General features: G+C 42.0%; 1 protein-coding gene across 2 annotated transcripts in view; it reads right to left on the reverse strand.

Annotated features, from left to right (window-relative positions):
* Positions 1 to 3,423: 3,423 nt before the first annotated feature.
* Positions 3,424 to 27,806, reverse strand: part of LOC129821210 (1-acyl-sn-glycerol-3-phosphate acyltransferase gamma-like) — a 31,083-nt gene continuing 6,700 nt past the window's right edge. The window contains exons 2-10 of one of the 2 annotated variants that reach the window (XM_055878591.1): positions 20,908 to 20,965; positions 20,397 to 20,622; positions 20,041 to 20,210; positions 19,602 to 19,763; positions 8,478 to 8,631; positions 8,265 to 8,367; positions 7,146 to 7,221; positions 6,756 to 6,954; positions 3,424 to 6,545 (exon numbers count right to left, since the gene is read on the reverse strand). In XM_055878591.1, coding sequence (XP_055734566.1) covers positions 6,454 to 6,545; positions 6,756 to 6,954; positions 7,146 to 7,221; positions 8,265 to 8,367; positions 8,478 to 8,631; positions 19,602 to 19,763; positions 20,041 to 20,210; positions 20,397 to 20,574 — 1,134 coding nt within the window. In that variant the 5' untranslated portion in view covers positions 20,575 to 20,622; positions 20,908 to 20,965 and the 3' untranslated portion in view covers positions 3,424 to 6,453. Of the gene's footprint in view, positions 6,546 to 6,755; positions 6,955 to 7,145; positions 7,222 to 8,264; positions 8,368 to 8,477; positions 8,632 to 19,601; positions 19,764 to 20,040; positions 20,211 to 20,396; positions 20,623 to 20,867; positions 20,966 to 27,806 lie in introns of both variants that reach the window. The other variant, XM_055878592.1, reaches the window with a different exon arrangement.

Consider the following 27,806-nt stretch of genomic DNA (forward strand, 5'->3'; position numbering starts at 1 on the left):
TACCCGTGATATGTGGTCTGATATACCACGGCTGTCAGCCAATCAATATTCAGGGCTCGAATCACCAAGCTGATAACGAGTGATAATTCACTTAAAATGTGTTTTTTTCTAGTTTTTCTTTCCAAGCTAAATTATTCAATGTTGTTGGCTTACCTTTTTTAGTTTTTTTTCTGCTTAGAAAATTATTGGTCGGCCAAAACACCAGTCTCAACGTCAACAGTGATGTTGTTCTTCAAGGTAGAGTTGCAAAGAAAAAGCCAGATCTCAGACTGGCCAATAAAAATAAAAGATTAAGATGGGCAAAAGAACAGACACTGGACAGAGGAACTCTGTCTAGAAGGCCAGCATCCCGGAGTCGCCTCTTCACTGATGACGTTGAGACCGGTGTTTTGCGGGTACTATTTAATAAAGCTGCCAGTTGAGGATTTGTGAGGCGTCTGTTTCTCAAACTAGACACTCTAATGTACTTGTCATCTTGCTCAGTTGTGCACCGGGGCCTCGCACTCTTTCTATTCTGGTTAGCGCTGTTCTGTGAAGAGAGTACACAGCGTTGTACGAGATCTTCAGTTTCTTGGCAATTTCTCGCATGGAATAGCCTTAATTTCTCAGAAAAAGAATAGACTTACGAGTTTCAGAAGAAAGGACTTGTTTCTGGCCATTTTTTTGCCTGTAATCGAACCCACAATTGCTGATGCGCCAGATACTCAACTAGTCTAAAGATGGCCAGTTGTATTGCTTCTTTAGTTAGCACAACAGTTTTCAGCTGTACTAATGTTATTGCAAAAGGGTTTTCTAATGATCAGTTAGCCTTTTAAAATGATAAACTTGGATTAGTTAACAACGTGCCATTGGAACACAGGAGTGATGGTTGCTGATAATGGGCCTCTGTACGCCTATGTAGATATTCCATAAATGTACAACATTAACAATGCCTAAACTAATATATATATATATATATATATATATATACATACATACACACACACACACACACGCATACAGTATCAAAAAAGTTTGGACATTACTCATTCAAGGGTTTTTCTTAATTTTACAATTTTAGAATGGTGAAGAAATCAAAATTATGAAATAACACATACGGTTGAGGTCAGAAGTTTACATACACCTTAGCCAAATACATTTAAACTCAGTTATTCACAATTCCTGACATTTAATCCTAATGAAAATTCCCTGTCTTAGGTCAGTTAGAATCACCAGTTTATTTTAAGAATGTGAAATGTCAGAACAATAGTAGATAAATCATTCTATTTCAGCTTTTCTTTCCTTCATCACATTCCCAGTGGGTCAGAAGTTTACATACACTCAATTAGTATTTGGTAGCACTTGACAATAAAAAAAAAAACTTGGGTCAAATGTTTCAGGTAGCCTTCCACATGTTTCCCACCATAAGTTGAGTGAATTTTGGCCAATTCCTCTTGACAGAGCTGGTGTAACTGAGTCAAGTTAAGGCCTCCTTGCTCACACACACTTTTCAGGACTGCCCACAAATGTTCTATAGGATTGAGGTCAGGGCTTTGTGATGGCCATTCCAATACCTTGACTTTGTTGTCCTTAAGCCATTTTGCCACAACTTTTGAAGTATGCTTGGGGTCATTGTCCATTTGGAAGACCCATTTGCAACCAAGCTTTAACTTCCTGATTGATGTCTTGAGATGTTGCTTCAATACATCCACATAAGTTGCCATCCTCATGATGCCATCTATTTTGTGAAGTGCACCAATCCCTTCTGCAGCAAAGCACCCCCACAACATGATGCTGTGCTTCACAGTTGGGATGTTGTTCTTCGGCTTGCAAGCCTCTCCCTTTTTACTCCAAACATAAAGATGGTCATTATAGCCAAACAGTTCTATTTTTGTTTCATCAGACCAGAGGACATTTCTCCAAAAAGTACGATCTTTGCCCCCATGTGCAGTTTTATGGCGGTTTTGGAACAGTGGCTTCTTCCTTGCTGAGCGGCCTTCAGGTTATGACGATATAGGACTCGTTTTACTGTGAATATAGATACTTTTGTACCCGTTTCCTCCAGCATCTTCACAAGGTCCTTTGCTGTTGTTCTGGGATTGATTTGCACTTTTCGCACCAAAGTACGTTCATCTCTAGGAGACAGAACGTGTCTCCTTCCTGAGCAGTATGACAGCTGCGTGGTCCCATGGTGTTTATACTTGCGTACTATTGTTTGTACAGATGAACGTGGTACCTTCAGGCATTTGGAAATTGCTCCCAAGGATGCACCAGACTTGTGGAGGTCTACAAATCTTTTTCTGAGGTCTTCTGATTTCTTTTGATTTTCCCATGATGTCAAGCAAAGAGGCACTGAGTTTGAAGGTAAGCCTTGAAATACATCCACAGGTACACCTCCAATTGACTCAAATTATGTCAATTAGCCTATCAGAAGCTTCTAAAGCCATGACATCATTTTCTGGAATTTTCCAAGCTGTTTAAAGGCACAGTCAACTTAGAGTATGTAAACTTCTGACCCACTGGAATTGTAATACAGTGAATTTAAGTGAAATAATCTGTCTGTAAACAATTGTTGTTAAAATGCAAAGTAGATGTCCTAACTGACTTGCCAAAACTATAGTTTGTTAACAAGAAATTTGTGGAGTGGTTGAAAAACTTTAAATGACGCCAATTTAAGTGTATGTAAGCTTACGACTTCAACTGAATGTAGTAACCAAAAAAAAGTGTTAAACAATTCAAAATAGCCACCCTTTGCCAAGTGTGTGCAAAGCTGTCATCATTCTCGCAACCAGCTTCTCGAGAAATGCTTTTCCCACATATGCTGAGCACTTGTTGGCTGCTTTTCCTTCCCTCTGCAATCTCTCACAATTGGGTTGAGGTAAGGTGATTGTGGAGGCCAGGTCATCTGATGCAGCACTCCATCACTCTCCTTCTTGGTTAAATAGCCCTTACACAGCCTGTAGGTGTGTTTTGGCTCATTGTCCTGTTGAAAAACAAATGATAGTCCCACTAAGCACAAACCAGATGGGATGGTGTATCGCTGCAGAACGGAATGAGTAGGTGTCCAAACTTTTTACTGGTACTATAGGTATGTATATATAGAACAAAGTGAATTATTATTCAATACAATATATATATAGGCCTGCTTAGATGTAACTTTTTGCAGTGTGTGGTTCTGCCATTGTCTGTGTTGATTGGTTGTCATGAACTCAGGTCACACCTTAATTGGGGAGGACAAGCTCATAGTATTGGCTGAAATGGAGTGAATGGAAAAGTATCGTACACATTTAACATGGTTTCCATGTGTAGGATACCCTTCCATTCACTCTATTCCAGCCATTATGAGCTGGCCTCCCCCCAGCACCCTCCTGTGATGACTTGGTCTCCAAATGACATCTGGATTCTGCTGCAAACTGAGAAATTCATTCAGACAAACCGACAGCATTAGAGATTAAATCCTTTAATATTCTTAATTGAATAAACAGATATTTAGAAAAATGACAAATAAAAGTTGAGATGTGCCACTTTTAAGCCAAAAAGGGTCAGATTTCAGTGTCGTATTTCGAACGTTACCCAATTCTTAAGTTTCGAAAACTTGAACAAAAATAAGAAAATTCTAAGTTAGTGGGATTTTTCCCCCCAGTAAAAACCCCCAGGTTCATTTCTCTGCATGTTCTGTTGCACTGGAAATATATACACCTTATACACAGAGCTGGACTGATAGATACCTGAGGGAGAGGTGGTACTGTAGTTTGGAGTTATGGGAAGTAGACTGGAGATGAGAACATCATGGCCCAAAACGTAGAACATATATCTCCTAAGCTACTGTAACAGTTGTGTTGACAGTTGAGCGATGTAACAGGAGTTGTAACAGAGGTATCAAACACAGAAGCATCATGGGACAGTAAGTATTATTAAAATGGGGCCCTCTTAACTATGACTGTAACTAGGAGCAGATTCTCATGGGACCATCATCTCTTCAGCTTTACAAATAGCTATACTTTAACTAACCCTAACTACTTTTTTCTGTAGTGAGAAATAAAACAGGAGTTCCTCATCATTTTAACAGAGGGCAGATTTATGTGAATCTTACTGAGTCAGTGTCCCTCACTACTTGCCAATCAAAACTTAATACTACTGAGGAAGTGTTGTCTATGTTCACACACACAATGCAATGAAGCTGCACTCTGTCTTAAGGCTTGCATGAATCTGTCCTGGTTAAAAAACATTTAACGCTAAAATAAAAAGAATAACAAAGGACATCAACATAGGGATAAAAGATGGTGACGTTGAAACAGGATGGTGTTCTATAGACTAGTGATGCCGTGTTGCTACCCCGTTTGCATGTTGCACTGGGGAAATACCAGTCACCCGTCATCTTTGAGTTCTGCTTTCATGTCAATCCCAGTTATAAAGGAGTCCTCAGCCTCCCTATACACCAACCCCTCAGACCACAGATGGGGCGGGTCACCATTCAGACTACCATCAGAGTGTAAATAATTGTCCAATGAGTAGAGATAAACAATGTAACATGTTTTGAAAGCAAGTGCAGTTGCAGTGCCTGAGCATTGGGTGGCGCTGTGCCATACAATGAATAGCAGCAAAATAAAAAGACAAAAAAACAATTCATAATAAGAACTATTCAGGAAGTAGCTTTAGTAACATCATGTTATTGGTGGCTACTGATAATAAGATCCTACTGACCCTCACACCTCAACATATACCTGGGCATAATAAACCCATAAACATGTCAGTACTACCCTGGAGAAAACTCAACTACCCACAGTGCACCATTATGGATGAAGGGTTGGTGGAGTGTGTCTGAATAGAAGACTAGCAGAGGGAGAAATGAGGTGGGAAGGAAACCTAGCAACCAATCAAACAATCACCCTAGCTTAAGCAAACTTGAATTAAGGCAAACATTACTACAGTCTAGAGCTGAACAGCAGAATCAAATGTTCTTTCAGTAATGAGGTTACAATTGGACATGACTAAGTTCCGTGTTCCATACACTAATGCCACTACCAACCCCATCACTGTTTTAGGAGAGAAGGGGATCGCAGTGAGACCAGCAGCTCTCAGCTTCGATCATTAGAACAACTCATTCATTCAGTAAGTACTGCATCTCAGCTATAAAAAAGGTAGCTGGGGGTTAGGGTTAATTGGTGGTCAAGGTTATTATAAGAGGTCACACTAACCCTGGGGGTGGTTTAGCATGTTTAAACCAGAGATGGCAGGAGAACAAGTTCATAGTTCACTCAGGAACTGACATGGTAATATGTGTGCAGATATCTACTTGTGAGCAAGCAATGGAGAATGCTGTAAAAACCTACATACATAAAATAATTACGGTCAGAAGCCGGGGCGTTGGAATAGTGGAGTGGAATATCATGCCAATGTTAGTAAGTAGTTAGTTACCATGAAGTTAATGAATACAGAGCCCTTACTGTAGTCTTAACACATAGAACCCTGACTCAGTATTTAAAACACTGGAAGTTCCATCTCTGCTGTTGAAAATAAGTCCCTTAGCTAGTTTGGCTGCTGTTGAATATTACTGACTGTCTTGGTAAGAATGCATAGACTTGTAGAATCATAGAACCACCCCATTATATTTGCTCATGAATACAAAATGGTTCCCACAGCAGAGAGATGAAGCACAGTGAAAATAAACACCTTTTTGGTTCAGAGGAAACCTGGCAGGGTTCTACACTGACCTTTTTGTACAGGGAGCATACGTGCGCCTAAGTTGAAAAATGTACAAGTACACAAATAAAGAGCACAATGACATTTTTTGGGAGGCAACAAGCCGTTTTCAATGTAGTAATGGTGCAATTACCACGGTTATGAATTTGCGCTCGGTGTATTCGCCATGGCACTCAGGGGCTGCCGTACAGTGATAGCATTGCTACAATTATCATCTGGGTCATTTTTTTCCAGGCGCACAGCAACATATTTAGGCGCATATGCGAGGAAAATGGTCGCATTGTAGAGCTCTGCCGGGCTTTTTCGCTAGAACGAGGGGGGAGATATACTGTACTGTATGTTACAAGGTGAACACCTCAACCTCAAATCAAAAACTAAATTCAAAAGAAAGTTATGGAAAGGAAAGCTGCTGATAGGCTTGGTTCCTAGGGTCAAAGGAGTCGAAGAGTGCGAGGTGGCGGGGGGTCTGAGGGGGTTGGATAAGGGGGCAAGGAGCATGTTCACAGCAGTACCTCCCGTTCTCAGTCCTACCCTCTTCTACTCCACAGAGAGCTGGCTGCAGATGGTCTCCTTTTTCTCTCTACACTCCTCCCATGGTCAAACCCCTCCCTCTCTTCCTTCCCTCATCGTCCAGATCCATCTCTGGTGTAAATCGGTTTGACCCCCCTCCCCGGAGTGCTTACTCGCACGCACCTCAGGACAACAGAATAGGGGAGGGGGACCGCAGGAGGACCGTACGAGAGCGACCAACTGCGGTCAGGAGGGAGAGTTCTAGTTCTGTTTCTTAGCCCCCTCGTCGCCGTAACTGGAGCCCGTCTTCTTTATCTCGGTGACACCGATCAGGCGCCGGATGGCTATAGAGGCTGAGGAGGACCAAAAAGATAACAGACAGAGATTATGGACCAAATGTCAATGAGGCAGAAAACATTTGTTGTCAGGAACTACGCACATTAGTCAACATCTCAGTTACATTCCCATATGTGTTAGAGTTAGCTGTAAACCTCATGGTTATTGGATCGACGCCCCAGCCTAAGGTAAGAGTAACGAGGAAGCATTATGTACCCTCTACTCACCAATGATAAGGAAGAGGCTGAAGCCGAGGATGAGGAGGGGGGAGCCACTGACCACCACACCGCAGGCGAAGTTTATGAGGGGCGAGAGCAGCAGGGTCGCCCAGAACAAGAAGTTAAGTAGCGTCCACAACCGGCGAGGAGGGGTGATGGTGGGACCTGGGAAAGTGCCCTCTTTATGATAGTGTTCTTGCAGAGCATCCTGGAGAGGGAGACCGAATGAATGTCAAGGTACTACCAAACCTGGTTAAACATATTTTGTTGTTACTTCCAAATAAGGTATGTGTCAGTAACTCATCTCATATGGGAGTTTATCTGTGTGTGAGACTTGTACAGGGAACAAAACTGGATTTAACAATATTCAGTTACAACTCAAGCACTGAAGAGCCCTACCTTCTCCTGGTAAAGCTTATGAAGCCAGTTGGCACACTCCTTCTCATCTTCTGGGATCTCATCTACAGGGAACCGCCTGTAGGGAGAAGGAGCAGGGGAGACAAGCAGTCAACACAAAATCAAGAGATAGCAGGGGGAGTCTGCTATGGAGTGCAGTAGAGCAGGCCCCCCCCCCCCCCCGCCCTATCACAAACCAGCTGACTTCAAATAAAAAAAACTCATCAAGCTTTGATTATTTGAGTCAGCTGTGTAGTGCTAGGGCAAACACCAAAACGTGCACTCAGGGCCGAGTTTGGGAAACCATGGAGTAGAGAATGAGTCTGGTATAGCAACATCTAACCACCAGGGGGCAAACTCACCCAAAGTTCAGATGGGGCACCTCATACAGTGTCATCTACAATAAAACAGGGCCATAGAACAGCCTTTGGATGTATAGCATTATGTATTATTTGCCACAAGCACCTGCTTTTTCCCCACCAGGCTACTCTCCCCGTTTAGACTCACAAGGAGCTCATTCATGCAGTGGAGCTGTTTTGATATGCCTCTCCGTGTAATCTAATTTAAAAGGAAAGGCTTTGAAGGTCTCTCAATGTTGTCATTCAAATGGTCATTATGATTTGAAAAGAAACAGTCCATGATGTCATTGACAAATGGCTCTCTGTAATCTTATAGTTTTACTCACCTCTCCCTAAGAGTTAGTTTTCTTTTTACTGAAGGCTGGTACTGTGACTCATGATTGAATTATGGTCATGAGCAAGGTATGGTATGGTCAAGGACATGAGCCGCCAAGTCCTGTTTTTCACCGCAGGACAATCCGTGCTCTGTCGATGCCTTTCTCCCAGCCTCCCTTTACCTCTCTTTACCTCTCTTTACCTCTCTTTACCTCTCTTTACCTCTCTTTACCTCTGCGGGCTGGGTAGGACATGACTACCCCAGCAACACAAAGGAGTGTTAGGTAAGATTCTGGCTCAGTTTTGAGCAGTCCACTGTCCCGCTTACTATTAAAAAAAATAGCAATGTGCTTGGAACAAAGCCAAGAGGCTAACAGAACATCATGGGTTTTTGCTTCAAACAGCTCAAGTAATAATCACAGGGTCATACATATTGATTAGTACCCACCTGATTTTCATATCTGCCATGTATTTCTTGCCGTTGATTATGCCCAGCAGAGTGGGGACCTGGTGGTCCTTGAAATTCAGTGTGACATCGTACACGGCAGATACTAAAAACAATGAAAGACAGAAGAGAACATCTATAATAATACGAGACCTTATTTTGAACTGCGTGTGTATGTGTGTGTGCACACGCGCAACACGTGCATGCATGCCCCACCTGTGCCCTTGAGGCATTTCAGTGTTGTGGTGAAGCCTTTGGTTCTGGGCAGCAGATGGTATTTGAGCTTGGGCAGGCCTTTACTCTCTGCCACTTCCATACTGATCTGGTGTTTCTTCTCTGTGAAGCGAGTGCCTTCGCAGTACAACAGGAACTATGGAGACAGGAAAAGGAGCGTCAACAAACATGCACTCACAAGGGATTCACAGACGCACGCAAACGTTGAGCTTAGAGAAACACACGCAAAGATAAAACAGCAAGTTTATACACAAGATACACTACTGGTTCAGACAGGCACACATCAGCTGAGGTGACCTCCTTTCCCCTACCCTCTTAGACTCCCCAGCAGGGCCAGCTTGTGTTACAGATCAAGTGCACCTCCAGGAAACGCTACTCGAAATAAAGTTCTTATCTCACCTCAAGGACTTCCATTTAGAGTTGGTGCAGCGTCAACAAAATATACATCCTCAGACAGACAGACTGTTTCAAAGAAAACACTGCACATCTTGTTGTCCTCCTGTCCCTGAGGTGAGTTGGTCAGTCATGCGATTCCTAGGTGTTGCTTAAATCAGATCAGACGACCCGATTAGCCAAATCTCTGTCGTTCCCGGTAACCGTAACGAGAGGTGGAAGTGGAAACTTTCAGCCTGAGCAACAACATGCGTCTAAAGATCGTTAGGGAGGGCTATTAGGAGCCAGACCAGAATCCCACTGACCTAGATTTCCCTGTGGCGTTTTAGCTTGATGAATAACACTAACCAGACCTACTCCAGACAAGACCAAACTCCTGGAACTAGTCCAATGACTTATGGCAGACTGAAGCTGGGAGCTCAAGGATCAGTCCTGTGTGTAGATTCACTGTACGAGCTGTCTGGACCTAATGTGCGCTGCCAACAGAATGACAAGGAATTTAGTCATGTGGCCCAGGATAGAAAAATGTAGGCCTTAGCCCTTTACACTCGTACCCGTATTTGGGTAGAAAATTGCAGATTTGGTCACTGATAAGCACCTAAATTGCTTTACAGCGCTGTATGGTTTTTGACTGACAAGACATTCTGAACTTGCGCAACACACGTAACAATAAGTTGCCCCCCTCCCGCTAAATTGGGCTATTTTTTTTGTCGTCTGAGTGAGGGAAACGCTGTAAATTAAGAGGACTCAATGTATTTTGAAAGATGAGATGTTGAGGATTATAATAAAATACCCCTTTGGTATCATAGAAGCAAGTAAAACAGTCCAAATGTGCACTTCAGATTTCCATGTCATATACAGTGTCAACGTTTATGGTCACCATGTTTGATTCAGAGTTCCAAGATCACATGGCGTCATACCCTGGGTTGTCCTGAACAATATTGGGCATGTTTGTCTATTGTGAAGAAAATTTGCCGCGGAACACGCACCTGAATGCACTCATGACTAGGGCTGTGGCGGCCACGACATTTTGCCGGTTATTGTCAAGCAAATGACTGCCGTTCTCACAGTGATTGACCGTTAATTAACATACACGTGTTTATCATATCCAGGTCTCGACGCACACAAGCCACTGATGTGAGCCTTTGGAAAATCTACAAGTCTATTAAATCCATTTAATATTCACCATCACAATAAATCGATGATTTATTTTAGAAACATTATGATACGAAGAAAATGCATTTCAGTAAGAACAGAATGAGTTGGCCTATATTTTATCTGGCTATGCGCCACGCAATAGGCTAGTTCATTTAGCAGAAAATATATGCTTTTAAGTCATGTGCCATTATTATATTTGATTTCATAGCAAGAAGAATATAATTGAACTTAGCTGAATAAAATAATATTCCCATTCCGGAGCAAAGAGGTGATGATTTGAAACAGGTCCTACACGCCAGATTTAGATTTATATGGTAATATATACAATACGTTTTGATTTAAAATGGCCCGTTGGGCAGGAACAGGGGCAGGGAGAAAAAAAAGAAACGTCATCCGTATGCACTCGAATGGAGGCCGCTTTCCACAGTTCGTTTTTCAAAATCATGCAGGATAGGCTATTCCAGTTTTATAGTGGAGCATGTGCTTAATACTAGCAGCTGAGAAATAAAGTCACAGCTGGGATCATCCTCTTTTTAGTGGCAACCATCAAAACTCTGCTTTCATAAGGGATTACATTTAGAAATGTCTGGGCTGATCAGAGCCCGTATTTCACTCCATGCATCAACCAGAGAAGCATGCAGCCTTACCTTTGGAAACCAACTGGAATCTGTTCAGTAACATCAATAGTAAAAATTAGGGTAAAGACAATATGTCTTTATGGTATCTTAAACACAGACTGTCTGAGCTCGGTGCCGACCTGACTAGAGATGTGGGAGAGAGCGGGGAGTAGGTCTCAAGGACAAGGTCACTAATCTCTGTCGGCTGGGTAGCAGGACACATGTGTGCGTATGGTTGTGTGTATGTGTGGGCGTGAGAAGTCAGTATAAAATGAATTGTTTTGTATTCCTGACTTTAGAACGTTCTCTGAATAAACTGTACTAACCTTTTGTATAAGCTGAGTCTTTGACTAATTATTATTATACCCATGGTCTTACAAACCTTGGGAATTGGTCAGAGCTATTGATTGATTGTTATTATCATTGGGATTGGAAATTCTCTTATCAATTGGTCATTCGAAGACGGATTTCAATACCTGTTTTCTGTCGTCCCATGGGAGCACCGAAAACCGTGCACGGACGGATCAGAGATCCGTGAGTTAAAGACCTGACCTCTGGAAATTGAGGTTCCATTTCAGGCCGGTGGCAAACTGGTACACGACAGAAAACAGTGACGAAATCCAACCAACATTGAATTCTCAGCTGAAAGATAAGGTCGGTGATCTTTATTCATTAGTTTGGGGTTAAATTCTAAACTTACAAAAAATTAAAGCAAGATAAATGTGAGGGAGGATTTTAACCGTAAAAATAACAGTAAGTAAGATTTGTATCGGGTATACCGTCCATATAATCTAATGTAGAGAAGGTTTAAGACAAAAGTATCTATGTTAGTGTTGGCGGCACTGGGTCACAGATCTAATTAAGACATTTCGAAGTACAGTATCTAACAGTAAGACCTAAAAGTAAAACTGGTTGAAGTACAGTATCTAACAGTAAGACCTAAAAGTAAAACTGGTTGAAGTACAGTAGCCGGAAAACGTAATATAGAAGATAAAGTAAAGTAAATTACGTTAGTCTAGGACTAACGGGAGTAAGTGAGATGTAAGTATAATAACAGATTATAGAAATAGAAAGTAGAAAGAGAGAAAGATATGAACACGAACAGAGAGAGCAAGCCATAGCCAGGGAGAGGAAAGAAGAGCCAGAACCAAGAGAGTCTAACCTTAAAAAGCGATTAGCACCGTATAATAAGCCAGGGCTGAGGGAGGTTCAATCAGATTGGGAGGAGGATCAGTGTCCTCTCATAGAGCTTCCTAATCCTAGAGCAGGCGAAGCTGACCAATCGGATACCTTACAAGTGTATCGACCCTGGACTGAGATGTAGCAAGAGCAGTTGGGGGAATAGTACATCCAAAAACAGGAATAGAAGGGTTTAGGAGAGATATGGAGGGACTGACCCAGAGTTTTAAACTAAATACAGGAGAATTGGAAAGGGCTGTCCGACAGATAGTGGGGAAAGACTGGGCAGCAGTGAGGGGAGCCTGGGTTCCAGGGCAAGGAGGAGAACCGGTTTTACCATGGGCAGGAGATGGGGATTATGCAGACAAATTGACACAGCTCTGTAATAATCTTAGGGACTATTACCATAGACATGCAGACTTTTCAAAGATACATGAGTGTGAACATGGGGATGGGGAAACTGTTAGCCAGTATTTAGAGAGACTGAGGGACGTGTTCAATGCTAATAGTGGACTGGTAGATCCTAGACAGGGAGAGGACGGACCTTACCACCAACAGTTAAAAATAGCCTTCTTGAGTGGTATGAAGCCTGAAATTTGCCAAATCATAAAAGAGACTCTGATAGGGTGGGGAACAGCCACATTAGCCGAAGTAAAGAGGTATGCTATACACCATGAGCATAATGGCAAGGAAAAGAAAAGAAAGAACAGACAGGAGCAGAACATTTGATCGCCACTCTTGGGGAAATTGCAGGAAAGAGCAGGAAAGATTTGAAAAGGGGGGAAACAGGGAGAGTAGAAAGTGGATAGAACCCGAGGACAGAAAGTGCTACAACTGCAATAAAACAGGCCACATGGCAGAGGATCGTAAGGCCCCACCAAGGAACTGTAGACAGAGACAGTTTAGGGAGAGACAGAAGAGGGAACGTAGGCGAATGAGAGAGCGAGAAGAGTCCGAGGATGAAGAAGAACAGGCATGACTAGAAAGGAGGACAGGATTTGGCAACATTATTGAGAAAATTACAAGAAGGATATCAGCAGGGGGAAAAATTATGTGCGTGTGAGACCTAATAACTTATCAAAAGTCATAATAGTAATTATTCCTAAATTCTGAGTAGGAGAAGGAAAGAGGCAGGGACAACGAGAGAGAATCCTCGCTGGGGAAATGCTTGGACCTTAAAATTAGGGCTATTTTCTGGGAATTGTCTCGGTGCCGGAGTTTACGACTACAGAGAATTATAATAATAGGGTTATTTGCACCTCCCTCTTTTCAATAGTGCTGGTGGTCCAGGGTTAAAACTATTGCCTACAACGCGGGAGACTCGGGTTCGTATCTCAGCCTATGCACCGATAGATTAAAATTCATTATGATTGTAATTCAACTATTTATGGGTTTTGCCCGGAAAGATACGGTTGTTAGTGTTTGTTTAAGATATAAACTGAACGTTTTAATAGCTTGTTTAGGTTAAATTGAAAGACTGATTCATTCAAAATAATAGCGAGGCGATTTCGATGGAATACTTTGTCTTGCCTAAATGATCTGATGGAATAATGTATTGAGACTGGAGTCGTATTTAAATTACTGAATCATAGAAGAGACAGTTACCTAAACCTGATGAATTCTGAATAATAATGGAGAGATACGATAAAGTTGTGCCCATCGGAATTTTTTATTCTTATGGATTGACTGACATACGTTATAAATTTAGCGAAGTACATGGTACTTTTACATTTTGGAGTGGAGAAAGTTGGAAAGTTGGGTTTTGCTCTTGCGATAAACCGAGCTCCGCTTTAAGTCTGAGTAGGCGGTATGTTTGCGTAATAACGTAAAACTGTGTCATTACGTAGAATACACAATAACGTTACTCAAATTGATTTGACAGTTGTTCGGATACAGACTCGCACTCATTTCTGTACTTCTGGCAGTAACGTTACAATTTTGATTGAGAGATGTTGATTGATGTTGTAAGTTCTGTTCAAGATCAAACATTCGTGACCAACTATATTCCTTGAGTTTGGCTTGTCGGACCCGTACTACTGCTGCTGCGGTCAGCCAACAATGATTTGCAATTCGCTGAAATTGCTGCTGCCTGGGCACGGGCTGAGCGCCTGCTGTTGACGTCACTCACAATGCACCTTTGCGGCCAGGCAATGATGTTGTGACTGCGGGTGGGACAGAGAAAATTGTTTGTGTCATTTAGAGGGAAAATGCATGCATTATAACTTTGAGTCACTTTTCAAAAGTTGCTAAAAGTTCCAAATACATATTTTTTTTAAAGTAGCTAAATTTGTTGGGGTAGTCGGAAAAGATGCTAAATCTAGCAACAAAATGGCTAGGTGGGCATCACTGGTTGGTTGTGGCTCACTGGGCTATATTTAGCTGTAAGCGATTCAGGTCTGAATAGTTGAATCGTAAAAGTTTTGTGATAGTTTCTGGTTATTGATTTTTGGTTTGATTGTTTGTTTAGGTAACACCAGGGAATTGGAACCAAAAGTGCAAGGGTTCTAACGTTATAATCTGTTTCCATTACGTGGAACCATGTTAGGTCGGTAAAGGGGATTGCAGTTTGGGTTCATTTTATTTTGCTAAACAAGCTTGGAGCCCACGTTCAATTAAGTATAATGAACCATTGAGGAAATGTAAAACTAATGACTGGAGGGAGTACAATGGAATTATCATTAGGTTTTGTTTGTAGTCAACGTTTTGATTTCTGAATCTGGGTAGTCTGACAGAGTGTTTTTTCTGGGAAAAGGAGTGCTTCATTGTCTTGTCTTTCTTTGGAAATGTTTTCCGGGGCTTGAGGCGATTCCCATTTTCCTAGAGACACGATATCTTAAAGGGCTACACACACGTGGAATATCAGAAGTTCTATTTTTCTGAGTTTTAATTAAACACGGGAATTCTTTTGATAAAGAGAATGTTCTGGAAATCTGGGATACAACATGTAGAAAATGTTTAAGGGGTTTTCTTTAATTGGTATAATATAAATTGAGTAACACGACTGTAAAAGGGTGGTATGACTCTTGACCTCAATCTTTGCTTTTTCCCTTGTGGTCTGATCAGCCTCATGGGAGGGCCATTTGGATAATGAATTTAAGGTCATTTGTGATACTGATTTTAAGGTAATTTGAGTAATTGATAATTATGAACAAGTTTATAGTTCTTTGACATAGTTGTAATTTGAACCAATGAGAAGAAAGAAAAGCCTTGGCTTAATGGTAGACTTATGTTAAGTATTTAGAACATAATCCAGGCCAACAGGACATGCCATCTGTGGTGATTCAGAATTATTGATAGGATCGAGATAACCTTAATCAACCTATGTAAAGACTTTAGAGATCGCCACCATAGACATGTTTTTTTCTAAAATCTATGAGTTCAGGCAGTGAGACACTTAGTCAAGATTTGGCAACAACCCATATTTGATAATGACTATTATGAGAAAGAGCGACAGACAGATAAGAGAAAGGGCAGACGGAGGAGCCCTCCCCGCACAGCTGAGACCTTGAAGCTTTGGGAGCAGAGAGGAGAAGGTGGGGAAGGGGGGCCAGGAAATCAGCAAAATAGGAGTGACACAGAATGAGTCACAGTTACTGAGTGGAGACAAAAGGGGAATGAAAGCTTAGTTGGTGTCTGGAAATAAGGTGTTAAACACGGAAACGTTGCCCAGAAATTATTCGGCACAACAGGCCGAAATAGTAGCATTGACTAGGTCCTGTGAAATAAGAAAGGAGAATAAGGTTACTGTTTACATAGACAAGCACATATACATTTAAGACCATAAAAAGCAGCACAGATATCTCTTAAAGTAGATAAGACACTGGACAGAGAATTGTTTAGATTTGCGGCAGTATTGATACAAGGGCGGAGCCATGTATCAAAGGGGGGATGGGATAGGACACTTTGTGGCCTATTAAATAATAATAAAAAATGTGGTTTATAGCGTTCCCAACTTACTTGGCGGACACGATTATGGTAAAAATTAGGTCAAGATATTATCCCTAGAGGTGGTTTACTAGGATCTAGTTCTTTAAATAATGGATGACATTCTAGCTAATCAGAAAGAATACATGAGAAGACTGTTTGTTAACCAAACCTGTTTGTCCAAGATTTTATGCTCTACAGGTGAATTACAGGAGAAGGTGATTCACTCAATCCAGTCCCTGAGGAGAATAGACGGGAAGCAGCCCCGTTGGGAGGGGCCATACCAAGTACTCCTGGTGACAGCCTTCACGGTGAGAATAGCTGAAAGAGCTACCTGGGGCATAGCACACATTGCAGGAGGGTAAGACACACTGACACTGTCGAACAATCACAGAGTTAGGAGAAGAACCGAAACCAATAGGGTTACCTCTCTAACGAAGATTCCCTGACCCCGCCCTACCCTCCCCGTGTGTGTTCATAGAAGTGGAAGTATGGTCTGGCCTCTAGCTGCTGATATGTTCTCCAGGAAAGGGTGGGGCTTTACAGGAGTGCTGATTGGTCTGATTATGACCCATCCGAGAATGCAGAAGGTGTTAACTTGACCCATAGTTTAGACAATGGGGATTTTGTATTAACCAAGCATAAGAGATCACTTGTTCGGGATAAACAGGAAGTGAGAGTGGAGATTGGGAAGGATGTCTCAGTGGAGTTCTATGTAGACCAAATGGGGTCTGACTCCTTGGCAGTCTAGGACTATGAGCCATTATGGAAGATATCTGTGCAGGTCCACCGTGTAGTTTATGGAAACAGGTCATAGCTCACACAGAGAAAGAGGGCTACATAGATCCACATACCCAGTATGGAAGAAGATGGAGTGTAGTGAAGGTAAGGGTTTCAGTTGATACCCTAGTGCCATTCTGGAAAGAAGAGGTTAGGGCAGGTGGTAGCTCTATAGTCAGCCAGAATACAAGCAGAGCCCCTGACAAAACAGATACTGACAGTGGAGTCGTCCAGAGCCAAGGGCCGTTGCGGATAGTGCAGACGAAAGATCTGAAAGAAGTGATTGAGGTGGAAACTGGTTATGGGGATTCTAACCTATGGTTAGAATGGATTTAGTATACAGCCAGATCAGTAGCGAGAGAAGAATGTTATGTCTGCGCCACAGCAAAACCTCATGGAAAAAAAGAAGCTCCCCATCTGGGTCTTTTGACAATCGAGTATATTATATTGATAAAATTGGGGTCCCACGGGGGGTTGCCAGACGAGTTTAAAGCAAGACATCAGATCTTAGCGGGATTAGAGTCAAGCATTTTCTGGTGGTCCACTCTCAATAAGAATGTGGCTCGGATTAATTATATCTATTATAATCAACAGCACTTCATCAATTATACTAGAGACGGAATAAAAGGATTGGCAGAATAGAATAGCATTGGATATGTTACTAGCTGAGAAGGGAGGGGTCTGTGTGATATTTGGAACAATGTGCTATACCTTCATCCCAAATAACACAGCTCCAGACGGATCAGTGACCAAGGCCCTGGCTGGTTTAACCACATGAGCTCACGAATTGGCAGAGAACTCTGGGGTAGATAATTTTCCATTGGGAAATGGAAAAATGTCATAATCACTGTGTTGTGGGCAACCTTCACCTGTATGAGTGTTTTGGTTCTGTTTGGATGTTGTTTGGTCCCCTGTGTGAAAGTTTTGCTTATCAGGACTCTGGAAAGGTCAATGACGCAACAGATGGTGAGGTACGGACCGATTTCGAGCTCCGGCCTGTGTGATGAATACGGGCCTACAGGCCTAGGAGATGGCTCTGTTTCTTTTAACTACAAGGAGCCAATGTTGGATGAGACTATTTTTGAGGGTTAAGACTGTTTTTTTATGAAGATTGTAATAAAAACCCTAACAGGAAGTGTTAGGATACCTAATGTAGGCCTATAACTGTAATTGATGAATAAGGAATGAAAATACACATATTGGTTTTGTGAGATTGATTTTGAGTGACATTGACAATATTAATAAAAATAGGTGTAATTTTTTGTAGTAAATGTTTAGGCAATAATTAAAAGGATTCCACCCTGTCACTGTAAAACATGTGGAAATGTGTTTGTATCATAGCTGACAAGGAACTGTGGCAGATAACTTATGACCACTGTGAATCTGATAGCAGGGAAGGAGGTGTCCCCACCCAGAGAGGGGAGAAACCGTTGGGCTTGCAATAGATGGGGTAACATATAGCAGCATATGATTAGCAATGTATTGGTCTGGATTATTCTTGTATACAATTGATGTATCAGTGTGTATTATTTAGTCATTAAGGGTGGATTGATAAGTGAGAATTATCTGTTAATTGAATGATTAGAATATTCCGCACTGAAACACATAATTGTATGGAATTGATTAGAATGTATAAAATCATAATCAATAAATGTGTAGTCCTAGTCAGAATTAGGGTAAAGACAATATGTCTTTATGGTATTTTAAACACAGACTGTCTGAGCTTGGTGCCGACCTGACTAGAGATGTGGGAGAGAACGGGGAGTACGTCTCAAGGACAAGGTCACTAATCTCTGTCGGCTGGGTAGCAGGACACATGTGTGCGTATGGTTGTGTGTATGTGTGGGCGTGAGAAGTCAGTATAAAATGAATTGTTTTGTATTCTTGATTTTAGAACATTCTCTGAATAAACTGTACTAACCTTTTGTATAAGCTGAGTCTTTGACTAATTATTATTATACCCATGGTCTTACAAACCTCGGGAATTGGTCAGAGCTATTGATTGATTGTTATCATCATTGGGATTGGAAATTCTCTTATCAATTTTGAAAGCACTGTCCATTTCCTTGTGTTTGGCTTTGAAACAACATCCACAACCACCATGTTTCCCACTCAGTCTTGAACTTTTAAAAAGCATGATACTAATAAGTGTTTGATGTGATTTTCTATTGCATTTGCATTGCTGCCAGAGTGGTTAGAGGGACAATAGAGCCCTGAGAACCAGACCATTAGCGACCTGATGATTGTTAGCGAGTTGGGTACTAGTACCAACGCATGTACAGAGTGCATTAAATGAGATTACTGTGATTCAACGGTCATGTGGAATTTGACTGCGGTCATGACTCATGGTCACTGCAACAACCCTACTCATGACTCATTTATATGCGCACCAAAATGATGATCCTTTTGTTGGCAATAAAACAAGCTTTCAAAGTATGCCCACATGACCCGATTTAAAATAGCGATTTAAAATGGTCCGCTTTTGGATTGCGTAAAGAACAGTAATTGTGTGACGGCGGGGATGCAGGGTTGTGTTCCAAACAGAACAACTACAAGTGTCCTTGCTCTAGTTCCTCAACGGCACAGCTAGGAGAGCTCAACAAAAGAAGCATGCTATAGTTTCTTTGAGCATGGCAATCACTTAGAAACTGCACACTTTGGAGAGGTGTGTTGCCACTTGGAGACACCAGTTAGTCCTCTCACTCAAACTCTTGTTGCACCTACCCCACATTTTCCAGGAACATTCTTATGCTACTGAATGTATCCAAAGAATCGTCAGATTCTGTTATCAACAAATGCGGCGAAAAGTACAGTATACGTAAAATGCACATAAAATCAAGCATAATGTTCAGATTCAGTCTCGTGTCAGGTGAAATGTTGTCCCCTCAACTTCAGGTGTAATAATTTCCCCATAATCTCCAAACTGTTTCAATTGCTACTATTCTTATGTATATGCTTTCATACGTCTTCTGTAAGAAACATTTGAATTTAGACCTCTCCATATAGGCCAATTCCCATGAGTGTAAAGGGTTAACCAAAGGACACACACACTCACCCACATAAACTCAGGGTAGTCTTTGAGTCTGTCCAGACCTCTGAACACAGTGTCTCTGTCCTCCTCCCACTTCCTCTTACAGAACACAATTTCCAGGAAATACCAGGTCCATCCAATCAGAGGCACTTTCAGCAGCTCATGTTTGGCCAGCACCTTGGAACTCTGGGTGGAAAAGAAAGCGTGGGAACGGTAAGAGTCCTGAAGTGTATCTCTAGCATCAATCTCATCTACTTCTCTTTATCGCTACGGAATCTGAAAACGCACAACAGTTGAAAGTAATATGGAAGGCGTCATTTGGTTTCATATGTCTGATTCTTTCAGATCGGAGCTGATAATGGAAAGGCGGGAAAGTAGGAAAGCCGATGAGTTTGGACTATTGAGATGACCCCCATTTAGTGACTGATGAATAGTAGATAGTAGAGACAGAAGATATACTGACCCCTAGGACTCCGTATCGCTCACACATCGTCCAGCCGCAGAGGAAGTCAATCTCGTAGTTGTGGTTAAGGATGATAATGACGTGCTCCTTGCCAAACTTCTCCACCGTGGCCTGGTCTGTATAAAGGGTGCATTCTGTGCCAGACCACCACTCTAGCAGCATCACCAGCTCTGCAACAAGTCCAAATATAGAAATTAAAATCGACTCGACTCCTGTCCATGGAGTCAAAATGATCAATATCGAATCGCCAGATTCATTATTTCACAAGGTCCCCTTTTGAGGTGTGACACACGGTCTTATAATGCACACAGGATCTCTCTCTCTCACACACACACAATTCTAGTGTGGGGACTCACGGCTCCAGAGGGAGTAGGAGAGCCTGGTGTTGATCCTGCGGTAGAGCTGCTTGTTGAAGGGCCACAGGACGCAGGTGAGGAGCTGGATGAAGTTGATGAGGAGGCCGCTCACCACGAAAACAAAGCCCAGGAGGAGCTGCAGAACAAACTGGGTCTTCAGATAGGCTAACAGACCCATGGCTGCTGCAACTGAGGAGCCTCCTCTCCTCTACACACTACTAACGACCTGTGGGAAAAGGGAGCGAGAATAGAGTGGGAGGGTGCAGGAGGAAGAGGGGGAAGCGAGACAGGAAGGTGAAAGTAGGTAAGATAACAAGAGGGGTGGTGAAGAGAGGAAGAGGGAGATTTAAAGGACAGAGCAGTAAAAAGGGAGAGGAGAAAGAGTAAAAGGAGGAGAAACAATGAACATGTTCCATTAGACGCGTTTGCTCAGAGAGAAGATCAAAGAAATACATTTCAAACGACGCGTACGGTTGATCGATTCGAGAAGACATCAACGTTTCATTCTCACCACGGTGGACTCCCTCTATAAGCCCCTCCTGCACGGCCCTTCACTCAGTATTACGGACCTGGGAAAGAGACAGACCGAGAGAGAGAGACAGGTCAACATAGGCAGAAAAGTGGCAGGCAGGAAACAGAAACGCCTATTGTAAACCAGTGTATGGCTGCACAACAGTGTACAGTCAAGAAGAAGTGGTAGTGTAGAAGCTGGTCTACCTCATTAACAACCAGAACCTACTAAACTCGAAGCTAGCAGACAGAGGGGGAAAAAAAACTCTAGCCTTTGTCTAGATTCTGTACTACTGTATATTGTGTGTGCGAGTGCCTGTCACAGAAAATAATGAATAAACGACTGTCACAGACCGAATGAGCGTGACAGACAAGGCGGCTTACATGTGTTGTTACAGAAGGTGTGTCAGAGCACAGGGACTATAAGTGGGTCTCTGTGATGCATTCACACTCACACAGACCAGTGAGTCACAACACAGCCCTCCAGTCCACTGTGACTTCAACCCCATGCAGGAGCATTTAAAAAATATATATTTTTATTTCACCAGGTAGGCTAGCTGAGAACAAGTTCTCATTTGCAACTGCGACCTGGCCAAGATAAAGCAAAGCAGTTCGACACATACGATCAATAATACAGTAGAAAAAGTATATACAGCATGTGCAAATGAGGTAGGATGAGGGTACCAGTAGTCAAGTCAATAAATAGGCCATGGTGGCAAAGTAATTACAATATAGCAATTAAACACTGGAATGGTAGAATGTGCAGAAGATGAATGTGCAAGTAGAGATACTGGGGTGCAAAAGAGCAAAAATTAGGCCAAATGAGGTGTTGGCTTCGGGGATGACCAGTGAAATATACCTGCTGGAGCGCGTGCTACGGGTGGGTGTTGCTATGGTGACCAGTGAGCTGAGATAAGGCAGGGCATTACCTAGCAAAGACTAATAGATGACCTGGAGCCAGTGAGTTTGCGACGAATATTTAGCGAGGGCCAGCCAACGAGAGCATACAGGTCGCAGTGGTGGGTAGTATATGGGGCTTTGGTGACAAAACGGATGGCACTGGCTATTTTGTAAATTACATCGCCAAAGTTATTAATAAGAGGCACGCATGACTAAATTGATTTCGGATAAAAGCGTCTGCTAAATGGCATCTCTCAAAAAGGAGGCAATGGGTTGCAAAGTGTGTATTTGTGAGAGGAATAAGATGCGTCTTGTTCGCTCTCAGAACAGGCCAACCATGTCTCCATTGTTTAGGACAAATGACCAGCGTTCCAGAGAGGGAGGAAGACACACAGAGAGAGAGATTGTGTGCAAGTGCAATGTGTACGTGTGTAGAATCGTTTGGCAGAAAGGCAGCAGTGCAGACTACATTACAAACACTATCTTCCTAAGTACAAAACATTCTCAGTATCTCGTCTTGCACAGTTCTGAGAAGTCAAGTCTATGTGCTGTATTGAACATCACTGAATGGGTGTTAAGCCAGCTCCATTTTGATGTTTGTCCACTGCACAGCAGGTGATGGGGATATTTTAATCCAGATTGTAGCCTATAAACAAGATCAAACACCCATTGAAGCTCAAGGCTTCTTCTATTCTCTGATTTAAAAGGACTGGAGGAGATTTTGCCTAAGTGTTGCCCTCACAATTGGCTTAGCTTAAATCACGGTGATAGGCATAGATACAGTAAAATGTACAGTGTCATATTAGTAGTGTGTCTGCTCTTTCCAGAAATGGCTGCTCTTTGTTTAAACCATGGATGGGCAACTGGTGGCACCCCTTTTGTAGGCCCACGGACCAATTTCACAAAACAATAAACAAAACAAAAAGTACTTTTGAGAGTTATAATAATATAATACACAACCAAATTTAGAAAATTGCACCTTGTGTATCAGTCACTCAGACCATGTGAGGTAAATTAGTCTAGCGACCAGCTGTCTAGACTTGTAATAAGCATGGTCGAATTACCGACCGGGGTGGGGCCCATTGATCATCAATTATCATATAAAAAACGGAAAACATTTTCCTCCATCCAGAATGTGTAGAATTGCAGGAAATTAGCTGTAAAACTGCTCATTTCTCTCCACCCCATGGCAATTTGTTTTTGAATTGCATGAAATAAGTAAAGAAAATAATAATATTAATTCTCTGCACCATGGCAAAAAGTGTAGAACTTCAGCAAACTTATTTTAAAACGGCTACATTATCTATATGCCTCATGGCAAAATGTGCAGAAAATTAACTGAGGGGGCAATAGAAATACTGATTGTTTTTGGATATAAATTGATTACAGCACCCTGCCTAGCTGTAAACTTTTCTAAGAGAAGGAGCCTGGGTGTGTTTGAATTGCTTTCATGGAGGACTGGCTGAAATGTTAGGGATAATCCAAATATTATTTTCACCATGAGCAAAAACTTTCTACCCAAAGTTGCAAAGGGTTAATTTAATTAACACAACAGGCCACAGATCATTTGCCAGGAACAGCGACAGATCATTTGCCAGGAACAGCGGCATCTAGTGAGCAAAACCTGGGACTTTCAAACTAATTTATGTGGGAAAATGCAAGTTTTATTTTATTTTTTATTTTACCAGGTAAGTTGACTGAGAACACGTTCTCATTTGCAGCAACGACCTGGGGAATAGTTACAGGGGAGAGGAGGGGGATGAATGAGCCAATTGTAAAGTGACTTCAATGTCTAATTTCTCCATTGGTGTCTTTTGACCATTTATTTGGATTCCTCACGTCTTAGTTTGTGTGACAGTGTTGTAATATTCGAGACCGGTCTCAGGACCACATTTTCAGTGTCTCGGTGTCAGATACAGTTGTACTCTGTCTTGTCTCGGACATTGAGGACTTAATTTGTTCCAGAAACCAGCCGAGACCAGCGGATTAAAAAAAACTCTGAATTATCAGCCTCCATTCAGTAAACGCACAAAACCATTTCGACAGGCCAAATATATACACATTAATACCTTATTACAAGATGGCGTTGACAGATGGCAGCTCTGCTTCTAGCTTCACAAGCATTTCGTACACCTGCAATAACATCTGCACGTGACCAGTAAAATGTGATATCTATTATAGACATGTTTGCGCAGTGGCAAACCTATTGGACATGGGCTCAGTGTGGAGCATTGCATATACTCACTTCTTTATCCCTACTGATGTGTATAAAAGTAGCCTACACAACCACAAAGCACATCAAATATATTCACATCCATGCCCTACACAGCCTAGTTTCAGCGGAATACCATCTGCAGGCAGCAAGGGCGCGCAGCTCTCAGCTGGTTTTGGCATGGGGCAGCTCTCAGCTGGTTTTGGCAGCTCTCAGCGGGTTTTGGCATGGAGCAGCTGGTTTTGGCATGGAGCAGCTGGTTTTGGCATGGAGCAGCTGGTTTTGGCATGGAGCAGCTCACAGATTAATGTCATTGGCAGCCAGAAGGAAAGACGTTTCAATTTATGTGATCTACCAGTAAATGGTAACTAAGGCAACAATGGGTATTCTAACCAGGTTTTGAAAAAGTTTAGTCCGAAGTCTTGGTTAGTGGGCTATTTATGAAGCTCAATTCAGTCATGATGCACCGTTTGCGTCAGGGGCGTAGGCATGAGTGGGCCTGGGTGGACACAAGCCCACCCCCTGGGGAGCCAGGCCGTGGCAGACCCACCCAATCAGATTGAAAAAAACAAAAATAGAATACATTAATATTACAAAAGAATACAGTTCCAATCGCCAGATGATCATTTGAAACAACCATTTCCTGCCGTCAATGACCCAAAGCACCCTCTTGGACTCATGGGAAGAATGTTATTAATATTTTTATTATTTTTTATTTTTTTACTACGAACATTCCATGTTTCTATGTCAAACAGTTTATTTTTATATTTCAGTCTTCTGTAATGTATATAAAGTGTAATATTGGGATGCAAACAAAAAAATTGAATACATTTCAACTTTATATCTGACACGGTACAGGAGTCTTTTTTTAAATAACCATGTGTGTGAGGTGTATACTTTTGTTTCAAAGTAGATTTGTTTAAGACTACCAAGAATCACTGTGGGACCCTGATTTAGCCCACCGCAGTAAAAACGTATTCTTGTTGAAAGTTATTGAAAAGGGAGAAGCTAACAAATTAGCAACAACATTCTCTTCGATTACTCCTGCTGCAGCCGCTGCAAAACTAGCCTGCAACAAAAGATAGCTAGCTAGACCGTGGGAAAACTACTGCTCGCTATTGCAGTGACCTGTTAGCCTTTGTAAAATCGGATACACCCATTACTGAAAATGTGATTGATTCCGCTGTCACTCAATCATTTTGCCCTAATACAGTTCTGAATACTAGCTTCTGATGGCCTAGCCAATGTCTGACTTAGCTAGCTAGATTTCTCCCCCCAGAGACCACCCACATTTTTTTCTGATTGGATCTTTTTTTCTTCAGCGTTAACCCTTTCCAACGAACTGAATAGATTAAATCAGATCATTGAAAATATAATTAGAAGGATCATTATTATTTTATAAATCCTTAGCCCTTCTCTCAAGGCGTAGAAGGCCCTCATTGTTGCCCACAGTATTTGGGTTAGTAATCATTTGTAGTGTGGCTCCATTTGCCCAATGCATACATTTGCCATTCAGAATCCATATGTTGTTCTGAAATATGAACACAGAAATACCGGACATTTTGAACTCTTATTATGGTGGCGATTTGACAAAATTACAATCATGGTCTTGAACTGGACTCTCACTGTTCTGGTCTCGGTCTTGACTGTCTCGGACCCGTTGTCCCCCTCCCGATCTTGACTGTTTGGCCCTCCCTCCGGTCTTGGTCTAGACTTGGATTCGATTTGCTCCGGTCTTGAGTCGGTCTTACTTTAGGTAGTTTTGAACACAACACTACTTTGTTAAGAAGTGGTTTGGTCCAAATCAGATGTTGGGTATTATATTTAATGAATATTATATGAATCCTATTAATAGAAATGGCCAATTAGGGTGCAATCAGTTCAACTTAATCAAAAATTGGTCAAAATTAAGCTAACTGATTGGTTACGCCTACCCCTTATCCAGTTCTCTCAGATCTACAAGAGGTGTCTAGCCCAGAGGTGTCAAAATGTTTGGATTGTATGTGTGTGGGGCTGGCCTAGTCCTAGTATATTTCGTATTGGCAAAATGCATTCCAACGTGTTGCACAACCTGTGAGACAAACAGGCAATCAAACCCAGGGACGAGAAAGCAGTAGGTTGGGAGTAGAGACATGTCTGGTACCACGTTGCCAAACAAGTCCTTTCCTAATAAAATTGCAAAATTGCAATGGAAGGTTGCCCAATAATTATCCCACCCATTACTTAAGTAGTGCCTTGAGAGCATCTGAGAACACAGAGGAGAGGGCTACCCATTGGGGTTATACACCATTGGGGGAATATTCCCATGTCATAATCAGTTAAAAATTGAAAGGCAGTCTGCATTGTAGATTATTCAGAGTAATCCCCTACATTTAGGCCATTAACCTGAGTATCAGAAGGACAGATTGTAGTGTACCTTTGTAGTCAAAGCTTCAAACAGGAACCCAACAGACCGCTTTCAACTGAGACCAGAAGAGAAGGCTCTGGGTTTTGAGGTAAAGAGCACGTACACACTTTCTCTCCCGCATGCACAGCCTGTTCAGATGTGACCACGGGATCCATTTATTTTCCAGCTCACTGCAATAAATATTGGAAGAAAATGCTTTTGGTGTGCATCTGTGCACTTACAGTAGCAAAAGCGGGGGCAGAAATCTTTTTCTTTTTTTTTTTTTTCTTTTTTTTTAACAATTGGATCACCTGGGAGTTCTAAAAGAATTCCCCCCTTTAACATCCTCAAAGGAACATATGTTCAAAATGTAGCCATGGTAACAGACCCAGATGTAACACACTAGGTAATGGGTATTATAGTTGCTCCTTCCGCATCCAGTTCCTCTCTTACTTTTCTAGCCATCTTAAAAATCGGCAATCCTTAGTTGAAACAATAACAAAACATACCCCAGTTTCAGTAAAAAGCGGAGGGATGGAGCTGGAGAAATGTAACCACCCAAATTCATAGAAAGATCTCCAGATGCAAGGACTGACCATCCATGTTGAGGCTATATAGTGTTTGTTTATAATTTACAGTGGTTACAAACATTGACGTAAAACAATCTTATATTTTTGGTTCTGATAGTATACGACAGTTGAACTGAGCTCATGAGGCATTTATAAGATAAATTCTTCAAGCATCAAATGGGTACATTTAAATTCTACAAGTCCAGAAATGGATGTAGCAACTGCAGATTGCCCCTTTAAGGGCTTTCCAGACAAGCAGGAGCGTCCCATTCGTTTTCAATGGAGCTAGGTGGGGAGCAGAATTACATCCAAAAACAATCATTGTATTCTAATCTATTTTTGGGTTCATAATTGTTGTTGACTGTAAATACTTTTTTTATGCATGCTTATGGTGTTACAGCAATTCACTTTTCACACGTCGAAAATGTTGGTTGCTTTGTTGCTATGGTCACCGGCGGTCAGCTGTTGCCCTCATGTGTGAAGGCAGTAGCTGCTTTGACAAGAGGGTTAAACCAGGCGAACCCCGCTCTGCCCAGCGCTTGTCCGTCTGGAGAGCGCTTTACTCTCTCCCTCTCTTTCAACCAGGATCATCTCCAAGACCAAGGTTGGTGAGCATTACCTCAGACTAGAGCCCTCAAAGCATCATATATTAGTTGCTTCTCCATGGGAAGCAAGACCTGAGGGACCCAACTCAAATAAACAGGCAGCGTAAGTAGAGCTCCAGCCTAGCCACAGGAGCCTGAGAAAGAAAGCAAGGTCCACCTGTGGCCTCACGCATTCCTGGGAGAGGATTACAGAGTACAGACACTGGGTTAAAGCTGCTTAGGAAAGGA

This window comes from Salvelinus fontinalis, chromosome 23, assembly GCF_029448725.1.
Source record: "Salvelinus fontinalis isolate EN_2023a chromosome 23, ASM2944872v1, whole genome shotgun sequence".
NCBI lineage: Eukaryota > Metazoa > Chordata > Actinopteri > Salmoniformes > Salmonidae > Salvelinus > Salvelinus fontinalis.